This window comes from Leishmania braziliensis, chromosome 26 (assembly GCF_000002845.2).
Source record: "Leishmania braziliensis MHOM/BR/75/M2904 complete genome, chromosome 26".
Lineage (NCBI taxonomy): Eukaryota > Euglenozoa > Kinetoplastea > Trypanosomatida > Trypanosomatidae > Leishmania > Leishmania braziliensis.
In genome coordinates this window covers 25,827-44,794 of record NC_009318.2, presented here as the reverse complement: position 1 = coordinate 44,794, position 18,968 = coordinate 25,827, and the positions used below count along the sequence as shown (strand labels likewise).

Genomic DNA, 18,968 nt, shown 5'->3' with positions numbered 1-18,968 from the left:
GCGTACGGAGCTGCCGTGCGCAGTTGGCCTCCCTGGCCAGTTGACGCGGGCGCACGACGGCACCCCTTCTCACGTCGTTTCCGTCTCCCCACTTCTCTCTCGTGCTTGGCTGCTTTTTTTTTTGTTTCGCATTTATTTCTCTTTGTGGCACACCGTCCACCGTCTTAGGTGGGCATTCACGTTTATCCGTACCCCACTGCTGTCTGGGCGTGTGCCTCGCTGTAAACACACAAAATGCTGAGGCGACCGGGCGTACAGATGACGTTGTCGGGTGTCCGGAACTTTAGGGGTACCGTTCTTCTTAGCACGCGCCTGCCGCGCAGCTCAGCGTATCGCCGCTCTCTCAGTTGCAGTGTTGTTCTTTCCGCTGCTAGCGCAACCGCTGGGTCATCATTCGCTGCGTGTATGGTGCAGTGTCGCTCTCTTGTTGTCGAAACCAACGAGACACCGAACCCGGACTGCCTGCGCTTCTTCTCCATGGATTTTTCCTTCCTCAAGCCAGAGTTTTCCATGGACATTCCCTCCCCTGCGCATGCCTACAAGTCACCGCTGGCTGAGGCCCTCTTCGGTGTGGCGGGGGTGCAGGCCATCTTCCTGGCCGACGAGTACGTGACCGTACGTAAGGACCCGCAAGCTGACTGGGGGGCCTTGGTGCATATCATTAAGGAGGTGATTGTTGAGTTTGCAGAGAGCAAGGAAAACGTGCTTTCCGAGGCAGGTGAAGCGGAGTTGATGGGTTATAACGACGATACTGAGCCTAACGAAGATGATGATGAAGTGGTACTGGCGGTGAAGGAGCTGCTGGCGACGCGCATTCGGCCGATGCTGCGCGCTGACGGTGGCAATGTTCGCTTCATCGACATGGACGAAGGCACCGTCTTCCTCCTGCTGGAAGGGGCGTGCAAGTCGTGCCCGTCGTCGCACATCACCCTAAAGAGCGGCATTGAACGAATGCTTATGCACTGGATTCCCGAGGTGGTCGAGGTGCAGGAGGTGAGCGATGAGGTGGCCGCCGACATTTTGTCTGAGAAGCGGCTGCGCAAGCAGATGAAGGAGAAGGGAGAGATTGTGGAGGCGAAGTGACCACGGCAAGAGTGCGAGGTCCACGAGTTAGCGGGAGTAGAGGAATGTCGGAGCTGGCTACCCGGCCACTGTGCCATCGCACCGAGCGGCTTGACGATTCTACAGGTGCTTCTGCTCTTCTTCACGTCCTCCTCTGGTGCTGTGTTGCGAGGGCGAGGAAGAGGGCTTTGTGTTCCTCCTTGGACTCTGTTTGCGCCTCTGTAAAGGTGCGGCTCAGATCGCTGTGGGCCTCTATTCACTTGTGTTGTCTGTGCTCCACTGCAGTGCGGAGTACGGGGCAAAGCGCGCCTGCAGGGAAACCACACCTGCGACAGGTAAAGTGGAAGAGGGATCGAACATCAATGACCGTCTCTCTTCTTCTCTCTGCTTTTCTCCTCGGAGTATAGTGCGTCGTGTGTCCCTGCAGGAGCCAGGACACGCCCGCACCGAATGAGGTACCCGCGCGCAGGTAAACAGGCACAATTGTGGCATGTATGGACCTTTCAGATGCACCTCACTACCCTCAAGTGGGAGGGGAGAGGACCTCGACTCCTGTGCTTCCTCCACAACACCGTCCACGTGGGCCCGACGTTGCAGGTCGTCAGGCAGGGCTTGTCTGAGGTGAAGGAGAGGGGACACCAATGTGATCCTGACCGTCATTCCTCATGGCCTGAGTTCGACGAATGTCGCATGCATGAGGAGGGCATTCCCTGTGCATCTTTTGTCGGTTCTCCTCCACCATTCACTTTCGCTCTTCACTCTCTCGCTCCCTCTCTCTCGACTCCTCTGCGTCGGTGTCCAGTGCGGGACTCTATTTCGGCGCTTTGGGAAGGCAGAAGACGGACGGCCCGCCTATCTCGCTAACAACTCCATAGCGGATGAGCTTTTGCCGCCGCGTCGCCTTTCTCTCCATTATTGCCGGCGCTGCAGACTGTATGTCCGCGATACTGTGGCGCTCGTTGTACAGCAGTGGAATAGTGGGTGTGTAGCTCTGCGTGATCTGCTCTCAGCTCATGCGTCGCTTTTTTCAGTGTACAACGCAGGCGCTGCGCGAGCGCCTGCTCATGCCGCTGAGACAGTTGACATGGGCCGAGGTGCTGGTCGCCGTGTCTGTTGGTGTGCTGGGCGGCACCTTTCCGGTACCCCTCGTGACATCGCTGGTCACGCTGATTATTGGGTATTACGTACGATGCACTACAGCCGAGCTAGTACTTGGCTCTACGGCAAACCTATTCTGCACTCCCCTCCAGTTTGCGCTGCTCCCCTCGTTTGCGCGCTTCGTAGGGTCTCTTACGGAGGAGGACGTCACCGCCTTCACTGCCCACGCGCTCCAGGAGTCCCTCCGGGTGGGCTATGCCACCTTCCTCTCTTCCTGTGGTCGAATGATTTTCTACGCAACTATTGGGTGGTTCCTCGTTTCAACTCCGATCGTCCTCGTTCTCCGCTTCGCTCAGCAGTGCATCGGACATCGTCAGTCGCAGGAGATGACGAAGTGACGCCCAATGCCACATCGGGGTGCCAGGCACGCCGCAAAGACGTGACCTAATGTGTGACTTGAGGTGTTTCTTTCCGTCTATGACTTTTGTACTTACTGTTGTGTCACTAGAGGGGCACCGAGATACACCGGTGCCTACTATTGCTCATCGAGCCCCCTCATCAGGCCATCTCATCCAGAAGATGTTCGTGCCGCCGTCATCATTTCCCCAGTGCTTTCGGCCGATCAGACATGCCATTACTCTTCCTCCCCCTGCCTGTTGCGAGTGACCTGCGTTTGACTGAATGCCCTTAACCGAAGGAAAACTGACCTACGAGACGGGCAGAGCGAGTACGTCAATCTCAGTTCAATCAAACAGAGTGTGAGAGAGAAGGGCATTGGTGTGAGTCAGCCCTCCCTGTTCACCTGTGCGTGTATGTTTCTCTTTAGCGCAGTACCCGCACGTAGCCCAGTCTGCTGCTGGACAAGCGCGTACAACAAAGCGAGCGCTCCCGAGAGTGAGAGGTGGACTGCATCGTACCACCGCACCTGCCATGACTCCGGGAAAGGTTCGATGGGATGTGTGCTCATGTGTCTCTATCTTTTTACGAAAACCTACGCCACTCTCATGACGGGGAACACCTCAGTGCATGGCATCCGGCGCCCAGGCGTCCCCACCCTCTGTGTGGGGAAGCCAGGCCGTCCCTCCTCATCCCTGCCAGTGCCCGAGCCGCGTCTGGTGGTGACAGCGTCACGCGTCTGCGGCGCAGGGAGCTGAGGGCGGATGCAACGCTGCGGGGGTTGGTGGTGGCGTCGGAGGGGGGGTGTCTCACAAGAGCACGAATATGCTTGTGCCATCCCCATGATGGAGTGAGTGCCAGCGTGACTGGAACGCATCTCAGCCGGTCCTCACTGCCTGCTGGTGTGGGGAGCCTGGGCGCCGGATGCCACGCACTGAGGTGTTCCCCGTCATTGGGGGTGGCGGGTGTGGGGAAACCTGTGAGGGAGTGTGTGTGGCGTGTGGGCTGGGTCAGCGCGTTGCGCTGCTGTGCCTCTAGTGCTGCTTCGCACCACGGGGCGTGCTGGTGGCGGTCCGCAGGCAGTGCGGAGCGGAATTGGTGCTCTCTCTGGCGGGGCGAATGGACGTGCTGAACGAGTACTCGGGCGTTCCTCTCGTCGTAGTGGGCCCACATCGCGTGCACTTCGCGGAGCGGTGCTGTCCTATAAAACAAAGGTGAGAAAATGTCTTTGCGCACCGCAGGTCCACTCGCTCGCTCTCACACTTTCAAACACTTCACGTCTATCTTCATTCATCACGCCTGCCCCCCTTCTTTTGCCAAATGCAGACGGTCACACACACCCGCTCTGCGCACGGTTACGTTACGGTCATGCCTGCTGTCCCCGCCCCTGAGTCTGCGATCAAGCGCGCTGCGTTCAAGCAGCAGCAGACGGAGAGCTTCAAGAAGGCCGTGGTGGCCAGTAAGGCTGCCAAGGCTGCCCTGAAGAAGGTCGCCTACAGCCGTGGCCGCAGGTACTCCCGCGAGTACCGCGGCGCGGAGAAGAAGCTGGTGACGCTGCGCCGCCAGGCTGCCTCTCACGGTAACTACTACCTGGAGGCGAAGCCGAAGGTTGCCGTGGTGACCCGCATCCGCGGTATCGCCAAGGTGAACCCGAAGCAGCGCAAGATCCTCCAGCTGCTGCGCCTGCGCCAGATCTTCAACACGGTGTTCGTGAAGATGAACAAGCCGATCGAGAACATGCTGCGCGCGGTGGAGCCCTACATCGCGTACGGCTACCCATCCCTGGCCACCGTGCGCGCGATGGTGTACAAGCGCGGCTACCTGAAGATCAACGGCCAGCGTGTGAAGATCACGGATAACCAGATGATCAAGGATAAGTACAACAACGCGGACGTCGTGTGCGCTGAGGATATGGTGAACCAGATCTACACCTGTGGCAAGCACTTCCGCACGGTGACGCACGGCCTGTGGCCCTTCAAGCTGGCCCCGCCGGCCGGTGGCATGCGCCAGAAGCGCCGTCACTTTGTGGAGGGCGGCGACTATGGTAACCGCGACACCCTGATCAACCGCTTTCTCGCCCGCATGATCTGAGCAGTTGCGCGACCACCGCATGTAGCTAGTTCGACAACGTTTGTGATGTGGTATTATGCGATCGCTTTCGCTATGTTGTCTCGTCACAGGAGTCGAGTGGCATGAGCGCATGTGGACGGTGTGCAGAGGGGCACAGTAGCGTCTATAAATGCCCGTTTTTGGCGTTGGGCCTGTGCCGCTACGTGAAGTCTCCCTACTGTTGTGCGGTTTGTCTCTCTCTGTCATCCCTCAGAGGTGCGTCTGTGCGCGTGTGCGTGTGTGCTCGTCGTGTCTTCTCTTTTTTTTATGTTTTCTTGTTTGTCGTTCTTCTCTGCGTTTACGAGGAAAAGAGCCCCAAAGACGCCTGAAGAGGTGCCGCAAGGAGGGTGGAGGTGCATGTCAACGATGCCGGGGTGAGACAAGGACTGGAGTGATCAGGGAGCCGCCAGGGTAGAGAACGTTGTAGGGGAAGGACGGCAGTGCAGTTCTTATGCATGTCTGCCCGTGTGTCGGAACGATGATGATCCTGCCTCGTTCTCTAACCCCTACCCATGGCGTTCTCTGTCCCACGCGCGTTTTTTGCCCTCGGAACTCCGTGCGAGGTGAAGGCACATCTTTGCCGCTCTCTGGACATGAGTCTGGCAGGGAGGTGGGGGGGTTGTTGAGAGGGCTCTGCGTCGTGCCTAAGGAGCTTCACGGTGGCGTTTAGATGTAAGTGGGCGCCTCTGTCCACCCCCTTGTCTCAGCTCAGGCACTGAGAGCAAGCAGTTCGTGAAGGTACTGCGAAGCCCACTGGTGTCTCTTTGTTATTTCTCTTGGCCCAAAAAAAACCAATGGCACTTGTGCTACCTTCGACCCCAGCCCACTTGCTCTGAATAGGGATGAGGGGGTTCCGCACGTCCCACCTATCTTGTCCCTTCCTCGACTGTGTGTATACTTTCCTATTTCTTTCAACCCTACCTTGACACGCACATACTGCCGTTACCAGGATATCCAGAGGATTCACGATGCCTGCTGTCCCCGCCCCTGAGTCTGCGATCAAGCGCGCTGCGTTCAAGCAGCAGCAGACGGAGAGCTTCAAGAAGGCCGTGGTGGCCAGTAAGGCTGCCAAGGCTGCCCTGAAGAAGGTCGCCTACAGCCGTGGCCGCAGGTACTCCCGCGAGTACCGCGGCGCGGAGAAGAAGCTGGTGACGCTGCGCCGCCAGGCTGCCTCTCACGGTAACTACTACCTGGAGGCGAAGCCGAAGGTTGCCGTGGTGACCCGCATCCGCGGTATCGCCAAGGTGAACCCGAAGCAGCGCAAGATCCTCCAGCTGCTGCGCCTGCGCCAGATCTTCAACACGGTGTTCGTGAAGATGAACAAGCCGATCGAGAACATGCTGCGCGCGGTGGAGCCCTACATCGCGTACGGCTACCCATCCCTGGCCACCGTGCGCGCGATGGTGTACAAGCGCGGCTACCTGAAGATCAACGGCCAGCGTGTGAAGATCACGGATAACCAGATGATCAAGGATAAGTACAACAACGCGGACGTCGTGTGCGCTGAGGATATGGTGAACCAGATCTACACCTGTGGCAAGCACTTCCGCACGGTGACGCACGGCCTGTGGCCCTTCAAGCTGGCCCCGCCGGCCGGTGGCATGCGCCAGAAGCGCCGTCACTTTGTGGAGGGCGGCGACTATGGTAACCGCGACACCCTGATCAACCGCTTTCTCGCCCGCATGATCTGAGCAGTTGCGCGACCACCTCAGTGAGTGGGGTGGGCTGAGGGATCGACGCCTTTCTCTTGTTTGTCCTCTTTTTCCGCCCGTCATTTTTTGTGTATTTTCTCATTTTCTCGTGCACTGCATGCTGCAAGAAGCGTAGGCCAGGACGGTAGTGCTCCCGGCTACGTCGTCTTGTCGTTCTCCTCTGTATCATCGTTGATAACAGTCGTGAGCGCACATTGTGTGCGTGTGTGTCTTTGTCTTTCCATTTCAGAGTCCTCGAAATGTGATGACTTCTCGCCGATGGAAGGACTTGTTGCACAGGTGGCATCAGCGATGAATTTGGCGCTCGCTTCTTCGCATACGCAGAAGAGAACAATGGCGCCTGTGCAACAAAGTGTAGTGGACCTCGCTTCTCTGCCCATGGAAGCGCCTGTGTGTGTGTGTACGGGCCTATACCCACAGCGACAAGGATGTGCACCGTCTCTGCCCTCTCCCCCCTTTGCTCACTGCTAGTCGTCCGCCCGTTGACGGTTTTCATTTGATGCCTCTTGTTCTCCATCATGACTCTCCTCGCGCAGTCCTTTCATAACTTCATCCATCAGGATCACTTCTCTCTGACCACCCATTCCTGCCCACCCATTTTCTTGTGCGCGCCTTCGATTTGGTATGGCGTGCTGCCGCACCTCTCACAGCACATTATTCGCGCGTCTCTCTCCCCAACACACTCCATCAATCGTTCACGCCTGGTAAGTTCTTCACGCGGGGGCACAAATATAAAAAGCGAGGGCGACATGCTCACCATGCAACTCACTCTTTCGCCTCTCTTGCCGGCAACTCTCCCTTCCATCCGCTCCCCCACGTACGCAAGACGCGTTTGCTCCGGTGGCGTTAATGTTTTGCGCCATGGGCCCATGATGGTGCTGTTTGCCTTTGTTTGGCTCATCGCTGTTGTTCTCATCTATTGACGCGTCTGTCCAGTGCGTTGTTCGTGTTTGGTCCTCTCCACACCACCGATATCCCCGGCTACTCTCCGTGCCCCGGGTTGTGCTCGTCGGCATCGAGTTCCTTCACTGTTTGCGTGCCGTAAGTGACAACATCGCCGCGCCTCACGCACTCCCTCTCGCTGAGACTCCGTTGTCGTTTTGTTTTACAGCGTCCGTCTTGTGCGCCTCACACATGGTGCGACCACCAGACGACTAATAATTGCGCCTCGTGAGTCAGGAGACAGAACGAGGCGCTACAAGGAGTGAGATTGGGGCGTGCACTGAGGAGCATGACCGACAAGTTTTGGTGTGCTTTCCCCCTTCGCTCATCTTTTCTTTGCTGCTGGCCTGCGCGGTGAATGTTTTGACGGTCATGACCATCGTCGGATGGGGAAACAAGACAAATGAAAGTAACCGCCACCACACAGGTGCAGGGTATACTCGGAACGCACTTGTTCTGCCGCATGGTTAGTGCCTACTCTTTCCCGTCTTCAATGTCGGAAGGCTCGCCCTGCTTCCATCTGCTATATTTCTCTCTGTTAGTTCCACTCACAACACCCCCGTCTCCCTCCAACACGAGGCGGGCCTATGACCTTTCATTTGGTGAGTTTTCTTTCCCAGGAAAAGAACAACCGATAGCGATTTTGCAAAACGTTTGGAGGATTTCCCCCGGGCACTCCCGTGAAAGGGCACCCCTAAATTTTGGTAGATGCAGTGAATGCCTCCCCTCGCTTGGGGAGCCGCTTCTTTCCCCTTACCCACTCCTGCTTCACTATTTTCACCCCTCCCTTTCATGGTTCTCTCCGATTTTCTGCTGGGGAATCTGTGAACCACACATTCTCCTCCCCGCATTGTAACTCATTTTTCTCTTGCGGAGGCTTTGACGAGCTCTCAATTGTGCTGTTGCACCTTCCGCCGCAACCGTCGCTGCCGACCGAGGCTTTTTCTGCCTACCCGCTCACGTGAACACAGACATTCGGGCCCGTGCACAGTCGTCCGCCTATCAAACTTAGGCACCCATACGCCTAAAGCGAGAGTGTACACAAACCCCAAAGATCTACGCAAGAGTCTATAACCCTGTGCCTCAACGGAAAGAGGCATAATTTAGAAGTAGCCCAGCGAGCGTACCGCACGACAAGGACGCAGAGCCGCACCACTTGCTTCACCAGGAATCGCGTGGAGGCCTTTATGCGGCGCACCCCATCTCTCCTGCCTGTGTGGCATTGTTCTTTGCCTTCGTGTCGCGACTACTTCGGTTGTTAGGTGGCGCTTCTCTCTTATCTCTTTTCCGCCATCCCTTTTTTGTGTGAGTTTCTCACGCTATTTTACTTCTGCTACCCGAGCCTTCGGTTGATTCCTCTTCCTCCTCGTTTATACGGCAGTGTGGCTCGCGCTGGTTCCACTCTGCTTTGCGGTATTGTCTCGCGTCGCCTGCCGCCCCCTCTCTCTTTTCCTCTCTCTGTTTCGTCTTCGCTTTGTTTTTTTTTTTTCCCCTTTCACTTTCATTTAGGGTTCGTTTCCCTTGGCCGTGGACGGACGCATACCGACACGAACCCGCAGGCACGTGTGTCTTCCCTTCTCGCTCCCTGCACCCTCTCCGTCTCCTTTGGTGGTTCTTCTGTATCTCCGTGTCTTCTATACACACCATCGTCAGTGCATCCTACGCTTCACCGTCAATCGCATACGGACTCATCCGACCCTCTACCCCCTCACGCAGAACACACATCTACAGGACCACCCACATCTCTTTTTCCATCTTCCATCGCGGAACCGATACGACGTAGAGAGACGCGTGCGGGTTTCTTGTATCGGTCTTCGCGTCTCGTTACGCCGCCTCGCAAACACGCCTACCCACTAGAAGGGAAAAAGTCAGCACTGGTGTTGTGCTGTGTTGTGTCTCTTCGTTCTTCCGCTATACCCCATATACCTTCCCCACGCCCCCTCCCCCCCCTTGTCTGTGCATCTCTCCCTGTTGCTTCTAGTTGCAACTCGAGCACGCCGCAACGGTACCGCACCCCCTTCCTCCCTCTCCCTTTTCCGCTTTCTCAGGCTGCTTTCTACAGCGCGCACTTGAGCTCATTCACGTTGTCTAGTCACTATCGGCCTATACTACACGGGATCGCTCTGCCACTTTTCCTTGTTTGCCTTCTGCACTTGCTAGGCGTGAACGTGGCGTTGTGGTGAGGACTGCGTGTCTCTCTGCAAGTTGGTATAGAAGTTAGTGTCCTAAGTCGGGCCAATCACGATCTCTCTATATACTGCAGCGTTCTTCCCGCCGTGATGCTGGAGGCTCCTCGCGCGGAGCTGATCACCTGCCCACCCTTTCCACATCTGTTTGACTGCTTTGCGCACTTCTCGTTGCCCTTCTCTTGACTACCGCATTGCCCATCGGCCACTTCTTCGCTGTTTGTTTTTGCACTTGGGTGCTCGCTTGTGCCACCAACATTTTCTCATCCCCTTCGCACTGTGCTCCGTCTCGTTCTCTCTTTCCGCTTTGTGTGTGCGTTTATGCGTGCGCGCATTTCTTTGCCTCCTCCCCCCTTCCGTGTCTCCCGCTGTCACCATCGTGCTTTCCTATTTTGTGTGTGTATTTCTCTTGCGCTACTTTTCCTTCTCCCTCTGCCCGTCTGTCTCTGGACACCCTCATCTCATTGTGGACAGGCGTCTTTCACTCTTGTTTTCATATCCGTTCCATCGACGGTTGTCGGGCGCCGCGGCACCTGCCTACCATCTATACGCTCCTACACGGTGGCCCGTTAGGCACGTCCGTTGCACCATCACACGCGGCACTGTGGCGCATTTTTCACTGATTCTTGCCTGCAGCAGCCGTGCCAGGACGGGGGGCCTCATTTCGTGTGTCCTTTTCTCACGCCGCACCTCTGTAGTTGTGTGGGTGTGTGCGCACACCCTTTCTGTTGCAGGCCACACTTCCCCCGTCTTACAGAGATGTCCTCGGCGCACAAACCGACGACGCAGGAAGCAATCAACTTCTTCAAGCAGTATCGAGCGAAGTTTCAGTCTGGTTGTAGCGAGGGGAATTCGCCTAGTCAAAATAGTGTGAATGCATCTCGTGCGCAGAACATTGTGACACAGGTGCAGCAGGTCGGCGTGGTGGCGGACCCAACCACCCGCAGCATTGTTCCGATGGACCGCCGAAGTGGTACGACGACCACGCGGCTCGATCTGCTTCGCAAATCGCCCACAAACTGCTCTCCGTGCTTACTGCAGGACGTCGCGATTAAGCCGCTGCTGCCGCCGCTGCCCTTTGCCTCCGTACCAAAGGTGACGCTAGTGCTGGATGTGGACGAGACGCTGGTGCACTCCACGTTTCAGCCGAGCTCGGATGTAGTGTACGACAAAGTGCTGCACGTGCCCTCTGACGGGCGCATGTACACTGTCAGCGTCAAGTACCGACCCTACCTGGAGGACTTTTTGCGCTTCATCAGCCGTCGCTTTGAAGTGGTGGTCTTCACAGCCAGCATGCGCGCCTACTGTGATAAACTAATGGACGAAATCGATCCACAGGGTATTCTGGGAAACTTGCGTCTATTCCGCGAGCACTGCACCCTCTGCGAGCGCTCTTACGTGAAGGATCTTCACCGACTCGGCCGCGATCTTCGTCGAGTTGTCATTCTGGACAACAGCCCAGCCGCCTACTCGTTTCAGCAGCGTAACGCCATCCCGATCAAGACGTGGATCAACGACCCGAAGGACTGCGAGCTGTTCTTGCTTTTTCCTTTCCTTGACAGCCTCTCGATGTGCGGCTCGGTCTACAGCGAGCTGGATCTGTACAACGCCAGGGGGTGCGACTATCTGTGAGGTACAGTGAGCGACACATATGCGCCCATTGCCCGCCCGCCGCACACACCCTTCCATCTCTCCTTTTGTCCGTGACGTTGTCGAGGTGCTCCCTCATCTCCGCAGGTGTCATCGCCTTCTCTTTCTCTGTGGCACGCTTTGCAATGCGCACTCGCTTTCGCCCGTACCGAGTCCGTCTCTCGGGCGCCGACTTTATTTCGCTTTTCCGTTCCTTTGCAGCTTTCGCGTGACTGTTGCGTGCGTGCGTTTTAGCCTGTGCGCGCTCGACGCTTGAATAGCCACAAAGCGGCGCACTGAGCCATACCCTTCCTCTTCTCTACAGTTTAAATCGCTTCTTCTTCACCTCTGGGCGCATGTATCGAAGTGCTTGTGTGGTGCTCTGTTACGGTACCGTTGAAGGTGGTTTACACAGCAATGCGGTGGCCTATGCTACTGATGTGTGTTGCCACCTCCGTGTGTGCACGGCTGCATGTGTGCGTGCGCACTAGAGGTGTAGCTCATTGCCGTTTCTCTTTTGTTTGGCTTTCCTTATTGCTCAGTACTCGATGGGCGAGACACGGTGTGTAAGGTCTCCCCCTTTGCCTGCCCCTCCCTCTCGTCGCTGCGCTTATGCGCATGGGCAGTGCGTAGGTGTGCGTCGAGCTGCATGGGCGCGCGAAGATGGAAATCGCTTTGCCCTCCTTCCTCCTCATGTTTTTAGTGCTGCGAGTCGTGCCTCTGCGTTCCCTCGCTTTTTTCCCATTCTTCAGTGCACCGCACGGCGTTTCTTCTCCCCTCGTCTGTATGTGTGGGCCTCAACGCCTCTTTGTCTCGTCGCACAAGGGGAGAAGAAGACGGAGTGCCGCAGTCGACTTGGGCACTTTGAATGGAGTTCGCACACTTCCACTTCTCCACATCTATCACGCTGGCCTTGTCTAGCTCCAGTGGCCCCAATCCACTCTTCCTTTTCTTTGTGCTTCACGGCAGGTGGTGAAGACCCAGGGAACGGTAGATCCACAGGAGCACATCGGCGCACACGCCTATACACTGGCAGGCATGCAAGGGCTTGCTTATACAGGCAAACAACACCAGGCAAGGGCCGGGGGCTCAGTGAATTAGCCACAACAAGATTTGCTGTTCCATAACTTCTTGTCTCTATCTTTCGCCTCCTGGTATTGGTGCCTCACACAAAGCGCTTCCATTCAACTGACATCTCAAGGCAGTGTGATGGCGACGAAGAGGAGGAGCACGCTTGGCCACCATGAGGCCAACGTTTCGCCCTCGAAACGCCCCTTTCTCTCGCATCGTCGCTTTTCTCTTTTAACAATATTTCCCCCCTTGCCGCACTCTCTTTTTCCTTTGAACTTTGCGGCTTCCTGCTCCCTTTCCACTTCTCTCTCCTTTTACCACTCGTGTGTGTGTGTGTGTGTGTGTGTGTGTGTGTGTGTGTGTGTGGCGTGTGGGCTGGGTCAGCGCGTTGCGCTGCTGTGTCTCTAGTGCTGCTTCGCACCACGGGGCGTGCTGGTGGCGGTCCGCAGGCAGTGCGGAGCGGAATTAGTGCTCTCTCTGGCGGGGCGAATGGACGTGCTGAACGAGTACTCGGGCGTTCCTCTCGTCTTTTATAACCGCACTCCCCCTTGCTTTCGATCTTCTGCGTAGGCGTGTGTTGGGCGTCACTTGTCCTCGTACTGGATGTGTGCATGCGCGTGGGTCCTCGTAGTAGTGACCAATATCACTCTAGTTGTGCGGTGCTGTGTCACGTCTTGTGCACTTGTGTGTGATTGTGGTTCTTCTCGTACATCCAGCGCTCTGTGGTTCGCCTTCTCTCTTGTATGTATGTATGCAATCGAGGAGGCATCGTCTACTTTGATGCACAACACCTTTGCTCTCTCTCTCTCTCGCTTTCTCTCCGTCCCGGCGTTACCTTTCGAACTTTGCGCATGCGGCATGGAGTGCTTCTAGTGCTGCTGCTGCTCCTCTTTGCACCGCGCGTGTAACCTCACGTATTGTGGTTGTGGTGGGGATGTTTTGTTCTTTTAGGCTTTGACTGTACATGTACGTTTTCCGTTTGGTGGACTCTCCTCCATCTTGCCTCAGCATTCAGGCACGCGCACGCACACCTGCATACACCGTCTCTCTACATTTCTGGCGATGTACACTTGTTCAGTGGTTGACGCACATGATCGCATGCATGTCTGATGTAGTGTTTGCTTGTGTGCAAATGTGCGCCCTGGATGTGGTCTCTTGGGCGGTCTCTCTCGTTGCTGTATTGAGCCCTGCTCTCGCTTTCCCGCTTCTTCGTTTTTCTTGTTTGTCTCCTCCTGGATTCGGTCTCTCCTTTTTCCTCAGTTTATCTACGCTGCACATGCACTACAGCTGTGCTCCGTCGACGACGTTTCTCGTAGACGGTGCTCCTGTGCCCTCATCCTCTCTCTTGTCCTCAGGTAGGTCCGCTCTGCACAGGTAGATGTGCAGTCGGAATTAGCTGCACGGCGAAAAATACAGAGGTAAACAGGGATGGAGGCACATGCGCCATAGGCGCGAAGCTCGGACGCCGGTTATCCTTACTCCCCGACTTGTGGATCAGCGTCTCTCCGTTGTCACCTTGATGCGGGGTGCAGAGGAGGACATGGGGGAGCGGATGACGGAGGCATTTGGCGAAGGGAACAGCAGCTTGGCTACACGTCGTAACGAGCACCGCTGCCTTCCCCGGTGACCGCAAAGAGCGCCATCACGCCACAGTCATTCACCTAATGTGTGTTGCTCAGTAATGTGCACGCATTCCTCCACCTCCTCCTCAACACTTTCTCCGACGAGTGTGTCTCATCATCTGCATGAGGACATCTCTCCCTCCAGAGCGTCTGCTTGCCCCTCTCTCCACTACCTCTCCTTTGCGTTTTCGAGTGCGTTTCTCTTCGCGGTCATATTATTTGTAGGAAACTCAGCGAACATTTTATTCCCTCCCTGCATCCACCTTTAGAGGAGACACCACCCCCGCACCCCGTTGTGCCGCAGCGACTAAGTGTAGTCGCCGAGCTTTCCGTGGCTGTACATACATCGGTGGGCTTCCTTCATACGTGAGGGTCGAGCTGTCCTGGAATCTCTTTCTCGGTGGACTCTACACTCTGGTAGCTTCAATACTGAGGGGAATTGTCTTTAGAAGCTCACCACCCAGCGGACAGTTTTGACCAGGCACCTTAGTATTGCGCTTGCCACCGCTGGGGTTTGCTCCTCTCCTTCGCAGTCGAGTCCCCATCTTGTCTGCGTGGGTGGGGATGGCAACGCAAGACGAAATGGAGGCGCTCCTGTGTGAGCTCAGCACAACCACCGGCACCATCGCCGAGGCTGTTCGCTACGCGCACAAATACCTCCAGTCACCGGAATGCCAGAGCACAGCAGTTGATATGTTCCCACCAACGCAGCTGGCCCACTCGATCGGCAAGCTCTGCCGTTGTCGTGGCATGATTCAGGAAGTCCAACCCGAGCTTCATCTGTTCTGTGCCTCCCGACAGAACTTCTTTTCTGCTAGCAGTGTGGAGACGCTGGACGGGAGTGACAGGGAGTATATGGACGCTGTTTCGCTGTACGTGATCCCGGTCCCCGGTAACCTGCATTTTTACACGATGGAGGAACCGTCGCGCAGCCTCGGCGCTGCACACTGTGACACGCTTCGTAAGCGCAGCGACCGCGACAGGGACGCCTCGATGGCGGCCTTTACGAGCGATACCGAGAACGATCTCATCCGGAAGTACGCCAGGCATACAGTCAGCGCGAGCGACACCACCGCCCCACCGGCACAGTCATCAGGCATGTCCGCGGATGGGCCGTTTTTGAACTTTCCGCATCCTCCGTGCAACCGCCAGCTGCAGGGCGCCTGTGTCGTCACGGTGCTCCTCCCGGCCGAAGAGGGTACACGTCCGAATCCGTTTCGCATCAATGATGTGATAGATTTCTACGGCTACCAGCACTTCCCCGACGACCAACTAGAGGTGAACGAAAGGGACGACTTCGCGCACTTTAGTGCATGGAATGCTACCGAGCTGTCAAGAGGCCTTGTAAGCAGACTCCTCTGTCTCTCCTACGCACCGGTGAGCTCCCTGCAGCTGCGACGCCGCATAGCGATGCCGAAGCTCATTGTATCGTCCATGGCGGAGGCTCGCGCCAATGCCTTAGCATACCTTATAAACACAGTGACCAAAGGCGACGCGCTCACAGCAAAGTACCTGCTGCTTCATCTGTGCGCAAGAGTGAGGATGCATAGCGCCTCGATGCCTGTCGGTGACCTCCCGTTACTGATTAGCTCCCCTCAGCTCGTTGCAGCAGAGTGGTCGGCGCACTTACGTGAGATCGTGCCTGTGGCGGAGATTCTTCTCACAGGGGACGTGCTGCGGCCCCTTCCGCATGTCCGTCTTACCCCAAAGTACAACAAGGAGCTGAATTACCTTGAAGCGGGTCTCCTGCAGGTTGCCCACGGCACACACATCACGGTCGACTGCGCATCCCTCGGCGCACTCGAGGAGAAGTGGTACGAGGGAATGTTTGCGCTGATTCACAAGCAGCAGCTGCTGTTGGAGTATCCCTATCAGACATTGGAGCTTCCAGTGGATGTTTCGATGCTCGCGCTGCACAACACAGGCGCATCGGAAGCTCTGCACCCACTCTTTCGCTTCGCTATGAGTATACGGTGGTGCCCCTGCCCAAGCGTATCGGCGCAGGACGTCGCCCTGATGCCTCACATAAGCAGCAGTGCGGTGCGAGACTATCTGGACTCTGTCCGGTGCCTCGAAGCAACATCGCTGATGGACGACGCACTATCGGACAGGGCGTCACGCGCACTCTTCGAGATGTCAGCAAACCTGCCCGGGTGGAATAACCGAGATCCACTGCTGCACAACAGCACCTTTTCGGTTGCCATTGCTCTCATGCGCGCACACGCGGCGAGTCACGGGCGTTTCGACTTCACTGCAGAAGATATTGCTGCCGTCTGCGACCTCGAGCAGGAGCGCATGGAGCGCCTGCGCACGCCCCCACTCGCGGCCCCTCCGATCGCACATCCAGGTGTCGCGTAAGCCCTAGTGTCAGTATGACTGCTGCTAACGCGTGCAGCAGTCTAGGCGGCTGGGCCCCAGCCCCCTGTTTACACATCTCCCAAGCAGCGAATATAGAGGTTGTATATTTCCGGCCATTTGCCCCTACTCTCAAGATGCATTAATGGAGAACGAAGGCGACTACTGCAAGTAAATGAGAGGCCAAAGTGCAGTGTTGTGTGTAGCCCAGCCTGTACTGTCAGCAGCAAGATAGAAAGGCTTTCCTTATCTGACCGCTACTCTGTCGAAGCAAGCTTGAGCTTCATGGCTGGTGGTTCATCGTGCCATAACAGCTGAATTCACCCAATAGCATTCGCTATTGCTTGCCGCTCTTTGGCTCTCTTACAAACCGATCTTCGTTATGGGTATGTGCGCGAGTGTTACATGTCGCAGAATGTGTTCAATGTTTGGTTCTGCCTCGTTAGTTATGCTGTTTCGCTCCCTACGCCCCTGTGCCTTTCAGTCTCTCTTCTCCTTTGTCAAGCATACGTTCATCAGCTATGTAGTGAAGGCACCATAAGTCCATACACGCATCACCAACAGCTACCGACGCGCAGATCAGCGGCCATATCTGCATTCCTTGACCATAGCCACACCATCCAATACAAAACTCTTTATTAATTGCCTCCCCCTCTCCAGCGATACCCCTCCACATTTCCCTCGTCTTTTGTTTTTGCCTTTCACGTGTTCCTTCATCATGTCTTGGAAGGAAGTAGCGCCCAATGTTTTCCTGCTGGACGAGTGCAACTCGGTCTCGCAACTCCTGAAGATGAAGTACCGCTGGTACTCGCCAAAATTATCACCACGCAATGTTCCACGCTTCGCCGATGTCAGCAGCGTCACGGAGTCTCCAGAGACGATGAAGGCTTTGCGTGACCTCCTCGTGGAGCGGTACCGCGCCATGTCGCCGGCCCCAACGCACATCCTTGGCTTCGATGCTCGTGGCTTCCTCTTCGGCCCCATGATCGCTGTGGAGCTTGGGATCCCATTCGTACTGCTGCGCAAGGCCGACAAGAACCCCGGTCGCCTTATCCGCAGCGAGCCTTACGACAAAGAGTACCAGGAAGCGGCACCGGAGGTGATGACAATCCGCTACGACAGCATCGGCAAGGGCTCGCGAGTGGTGCTAATCGATGACGTGCTGGCAACGGGTGGAACGGCGCTGTCTGGCCTGCAGCTGGTGGAGGCATGCGGCGCAGAGGCCATTGAGATGGTCGTGATTCTGTCCATTCCTTTCCTGAAGGGGGCATCGATGATTCACTCGACCGCAAACGGCCGTTATAAGGCTGTTAAGTTGATCAGTCTCATCTCTGAGGACGCTCTGGGCGAGGAGAATTGTGGAGACTCGGAGGATTTTGTTGGTCCCCGCGTGATGAGCTGCAGTGATGTGTTGGCCAAGAACTCGCACTAAGCTGTGCGTGACCCCCGTCAAGCATTTCTTGTTTTTTTTTTTTTTTCTTTTAACCCGCATGGCCGAATTCGATGATGCTGTGAGGAACGACATCGTCCCCCCCGCCACAATGTGGGTGAGCAGAGACATTACTGGTCACCTCGCACGTCTCTCCGTGTGTCTCTTTATCTCTCCGCATCAGTTTGCTTGCGATGTTAGTGGTATTGTCCTCCGTCGCTGTGGTTCTTCGCAGTAGGCCGTACGTGAGTGCTCGGCGGTAACCAAAAGAAAAGGCTACACTTGACATAAGCATGGAAGCGAAACAAGTGATGGTGGGTTTATCGAAAGGAGTAGCAAAGCGTCAATGTGCGGATGGGATGTTTGTGCGCGGGCATGAGGCGATCATGTCGTATCGCTGACTTCTTTCTGCGCCCCATATGCGCCTCTTCCCGCAGGGGATGGGATGGTCAGAGAAGAGAGGGCGGCTAACGAACGCCCGCTGCACGGAGAGCCAGCCGCGTACTGCAGAATGTAGGCGGTGCTCTTTAGGCGTCAGCTTCCTCTACTTGCTTTTCGTTCCTGTTTCGTTACGTATACAAAGGAGTGTGCCGAGGCGTGTATGCGTGTCGCTGGTACTGCCGCCCTCCCCCCCACCCGCGACGCCGCCGGTGTGCAGGCTGTAAGCATGGCGGTTGGCAACAAAACGCTTCCGCCTCGTAGCGCGTTGCCAGATTTGGTTCAGACAAGCACCCGGTGCGAAGCATAGACGATTGGAGAACGAAAAAGGAGCGGCATAAAGGCAGCAACATTGTGACGGGCGTCATGCAATTGCGGCGTAGGCGGGGGCTGGCTCTGTGCGTGCAACGTGGCCGCGTGAGCCCTTCTCTGTGCTTTTTTTGTTTGTTTGTTTCCTAGGGGCGACCTCGTGCTGTGTGCGTTGCTCCCCTCCCGTGAGCACGTCTCCGTCACCCTCTTTCTCCCTTCTACTCCACTGTCTCACCTCCCGGCTATCCTTCTTCCGTGCGTCTTGTGGCTCTCCCTGCAGGCTGCGGTGAGCGTCACTGGGCATTGGGCAACGTTCTCCCCCTTCCCTCTCCCCCGAGATCCCGCCTGGCTTCCATACCGGACACACCCGCTCCCACAAGGATAGGCGCACACCCCTTTACCCCCCCCCCCCCCCCGCTGCCCTATTACCCTCACCTACTGCGCTCTTTCCTTTTCGCGTGTGCTCGTGACATTGCTGCAGCACCATGCCTCCCGGCAACTTGGTAGAGAAGAGCCAACACCACTACATGCTGAACCTCATGCACCCGCTCTCGAAGGCGTTGGTGAAGGCGTCGCAGTTCAACTCCTTGGTGTCCGCGCCGTAGATGAA

At 56.5% G+C, this 18,968-nt stretch overlaps 7 protein-coding genes across 7 annotated transcripts; all 7 read left to right on the top strand.

The window, feature by feature from the left end:
- Positions 1–234: 234 nt before the first annotated feature.
- Positions 235–1,083, top strand: LBRM_26_0190 (conserved hypothetical protein; the record flags this gene model as incomplete). Its single annotated transcript, XM_001562203.1, has 1 exon — positions 235–1,083. The coding sequence occupies one exon, from the start codon at positions 235–237 to the stop codon at positions 1,081–1,083; it is 849 nt and encodes a 282-aa protein (XP_001562253.1).
- A 992-nt stretch (positions 1,084–2,075) lies between these two features.
- Positions 2,076–2,558, top strand: LBRM_26_0180 (conserved hypothetical protein; the record flags this gene model as incomplete). The annotated part of the gene is made up of 1 exon (XM_001562202.1): positions 2,076–2,558. One exon carries the CDS (start codon positions 2,076–2,078, stop codon positions 2,556–2,558), a length of 483 nt encoding a protein of 160 aa, XP_001562252.1.
- A 1,318-nt stretch (positions 2,559–3,876) lies between these two features.
- Positions 3,877–4,647, top strand: LBRM_26_0170 (putative 60S ribosomal protein L7; the record flags this gene model as incomplete). The annotated part of the gene is made up of 1 exon (XM_001562201.1): positions 3,877–4,647. The coding sequence occupies one exon, from the start codon at positions 3,877–3,879 to the stop codon at positions 4,645–4,647; it is 771 nt and encodes a 256-aa protein (XP_001562251.1).
- A 986-nt stretch (positions 4,648–5,633) lies between these two features.
- On the top strand, positions 5,634–6,356 carry LBRM_26_0160 (putative 60S ribosomal protein L7; the record flags this gene model as incomplete). Its single annotated transcript, XM_001562200.1, has 1 exon — positions 5,634–6,356. The coding sequence occupies one exon, from the start codon at positions 5,634–5,636 to the stop codon at positions 6,354–6,356; it is 723 nt and encodes a 240-aa protein (XP_001562250.1).
- Positions 6,357–10,264: 3,908 nt separating this feature from the next.
- On the top strand, positions 10,265–11,137 carry LBRM_26_0150 (nuclear lim interactor-interacting factor-like protein; the record flags this gene model as incomplete). The annotated part of the gene is made up of 1 exon (XM_001562199.1): positions 10,265–11,137. One exon carries the CDS (start codon positions 10,265–10,267, stop codon positions 11,135–11,137), a length of 873 nt encoding a protein of 290 aa, XP_001562249.1.
- Positions 11,138–14,391: 3,254 nt separating this feature from the next.
- LBRM_26_0140 (conserved hypothetical protein) lies at positions 14,392–16,185 on the top strand (the record flags this gene model as incomplete). The annotated part of the gene is made up of 1 exon (XM_001562198.1): positions 14,392–16,185. The coding sequence occupies one exon, from the start codon at positions 14,392–14,394 to the stop codon at positions 16,183–16,185; it is 1,794 nt and encodes a 597-aa protein (XP_001562248.1).
- A 715-nt stretch (positions 16,186–16,900) lies between these two features.
- On the top strand, positions 16,901–17,614 carry APRT (adenine phosphoribosyltransferase; the record flags this gene model as incomplete). The annotated part of the gene is made up of 1 exon (XM_001562197.1): positions 16,901–17,614. One exon carries the CDS (start codon positions 16,901–16,903, stop codon positions 17,612–17,614), a length of 714 nt encoding a protein of 237 aa, XP_001562247.1.
- Positions 17,615–18,968: the final 1,354 nt, after the last annotated feature.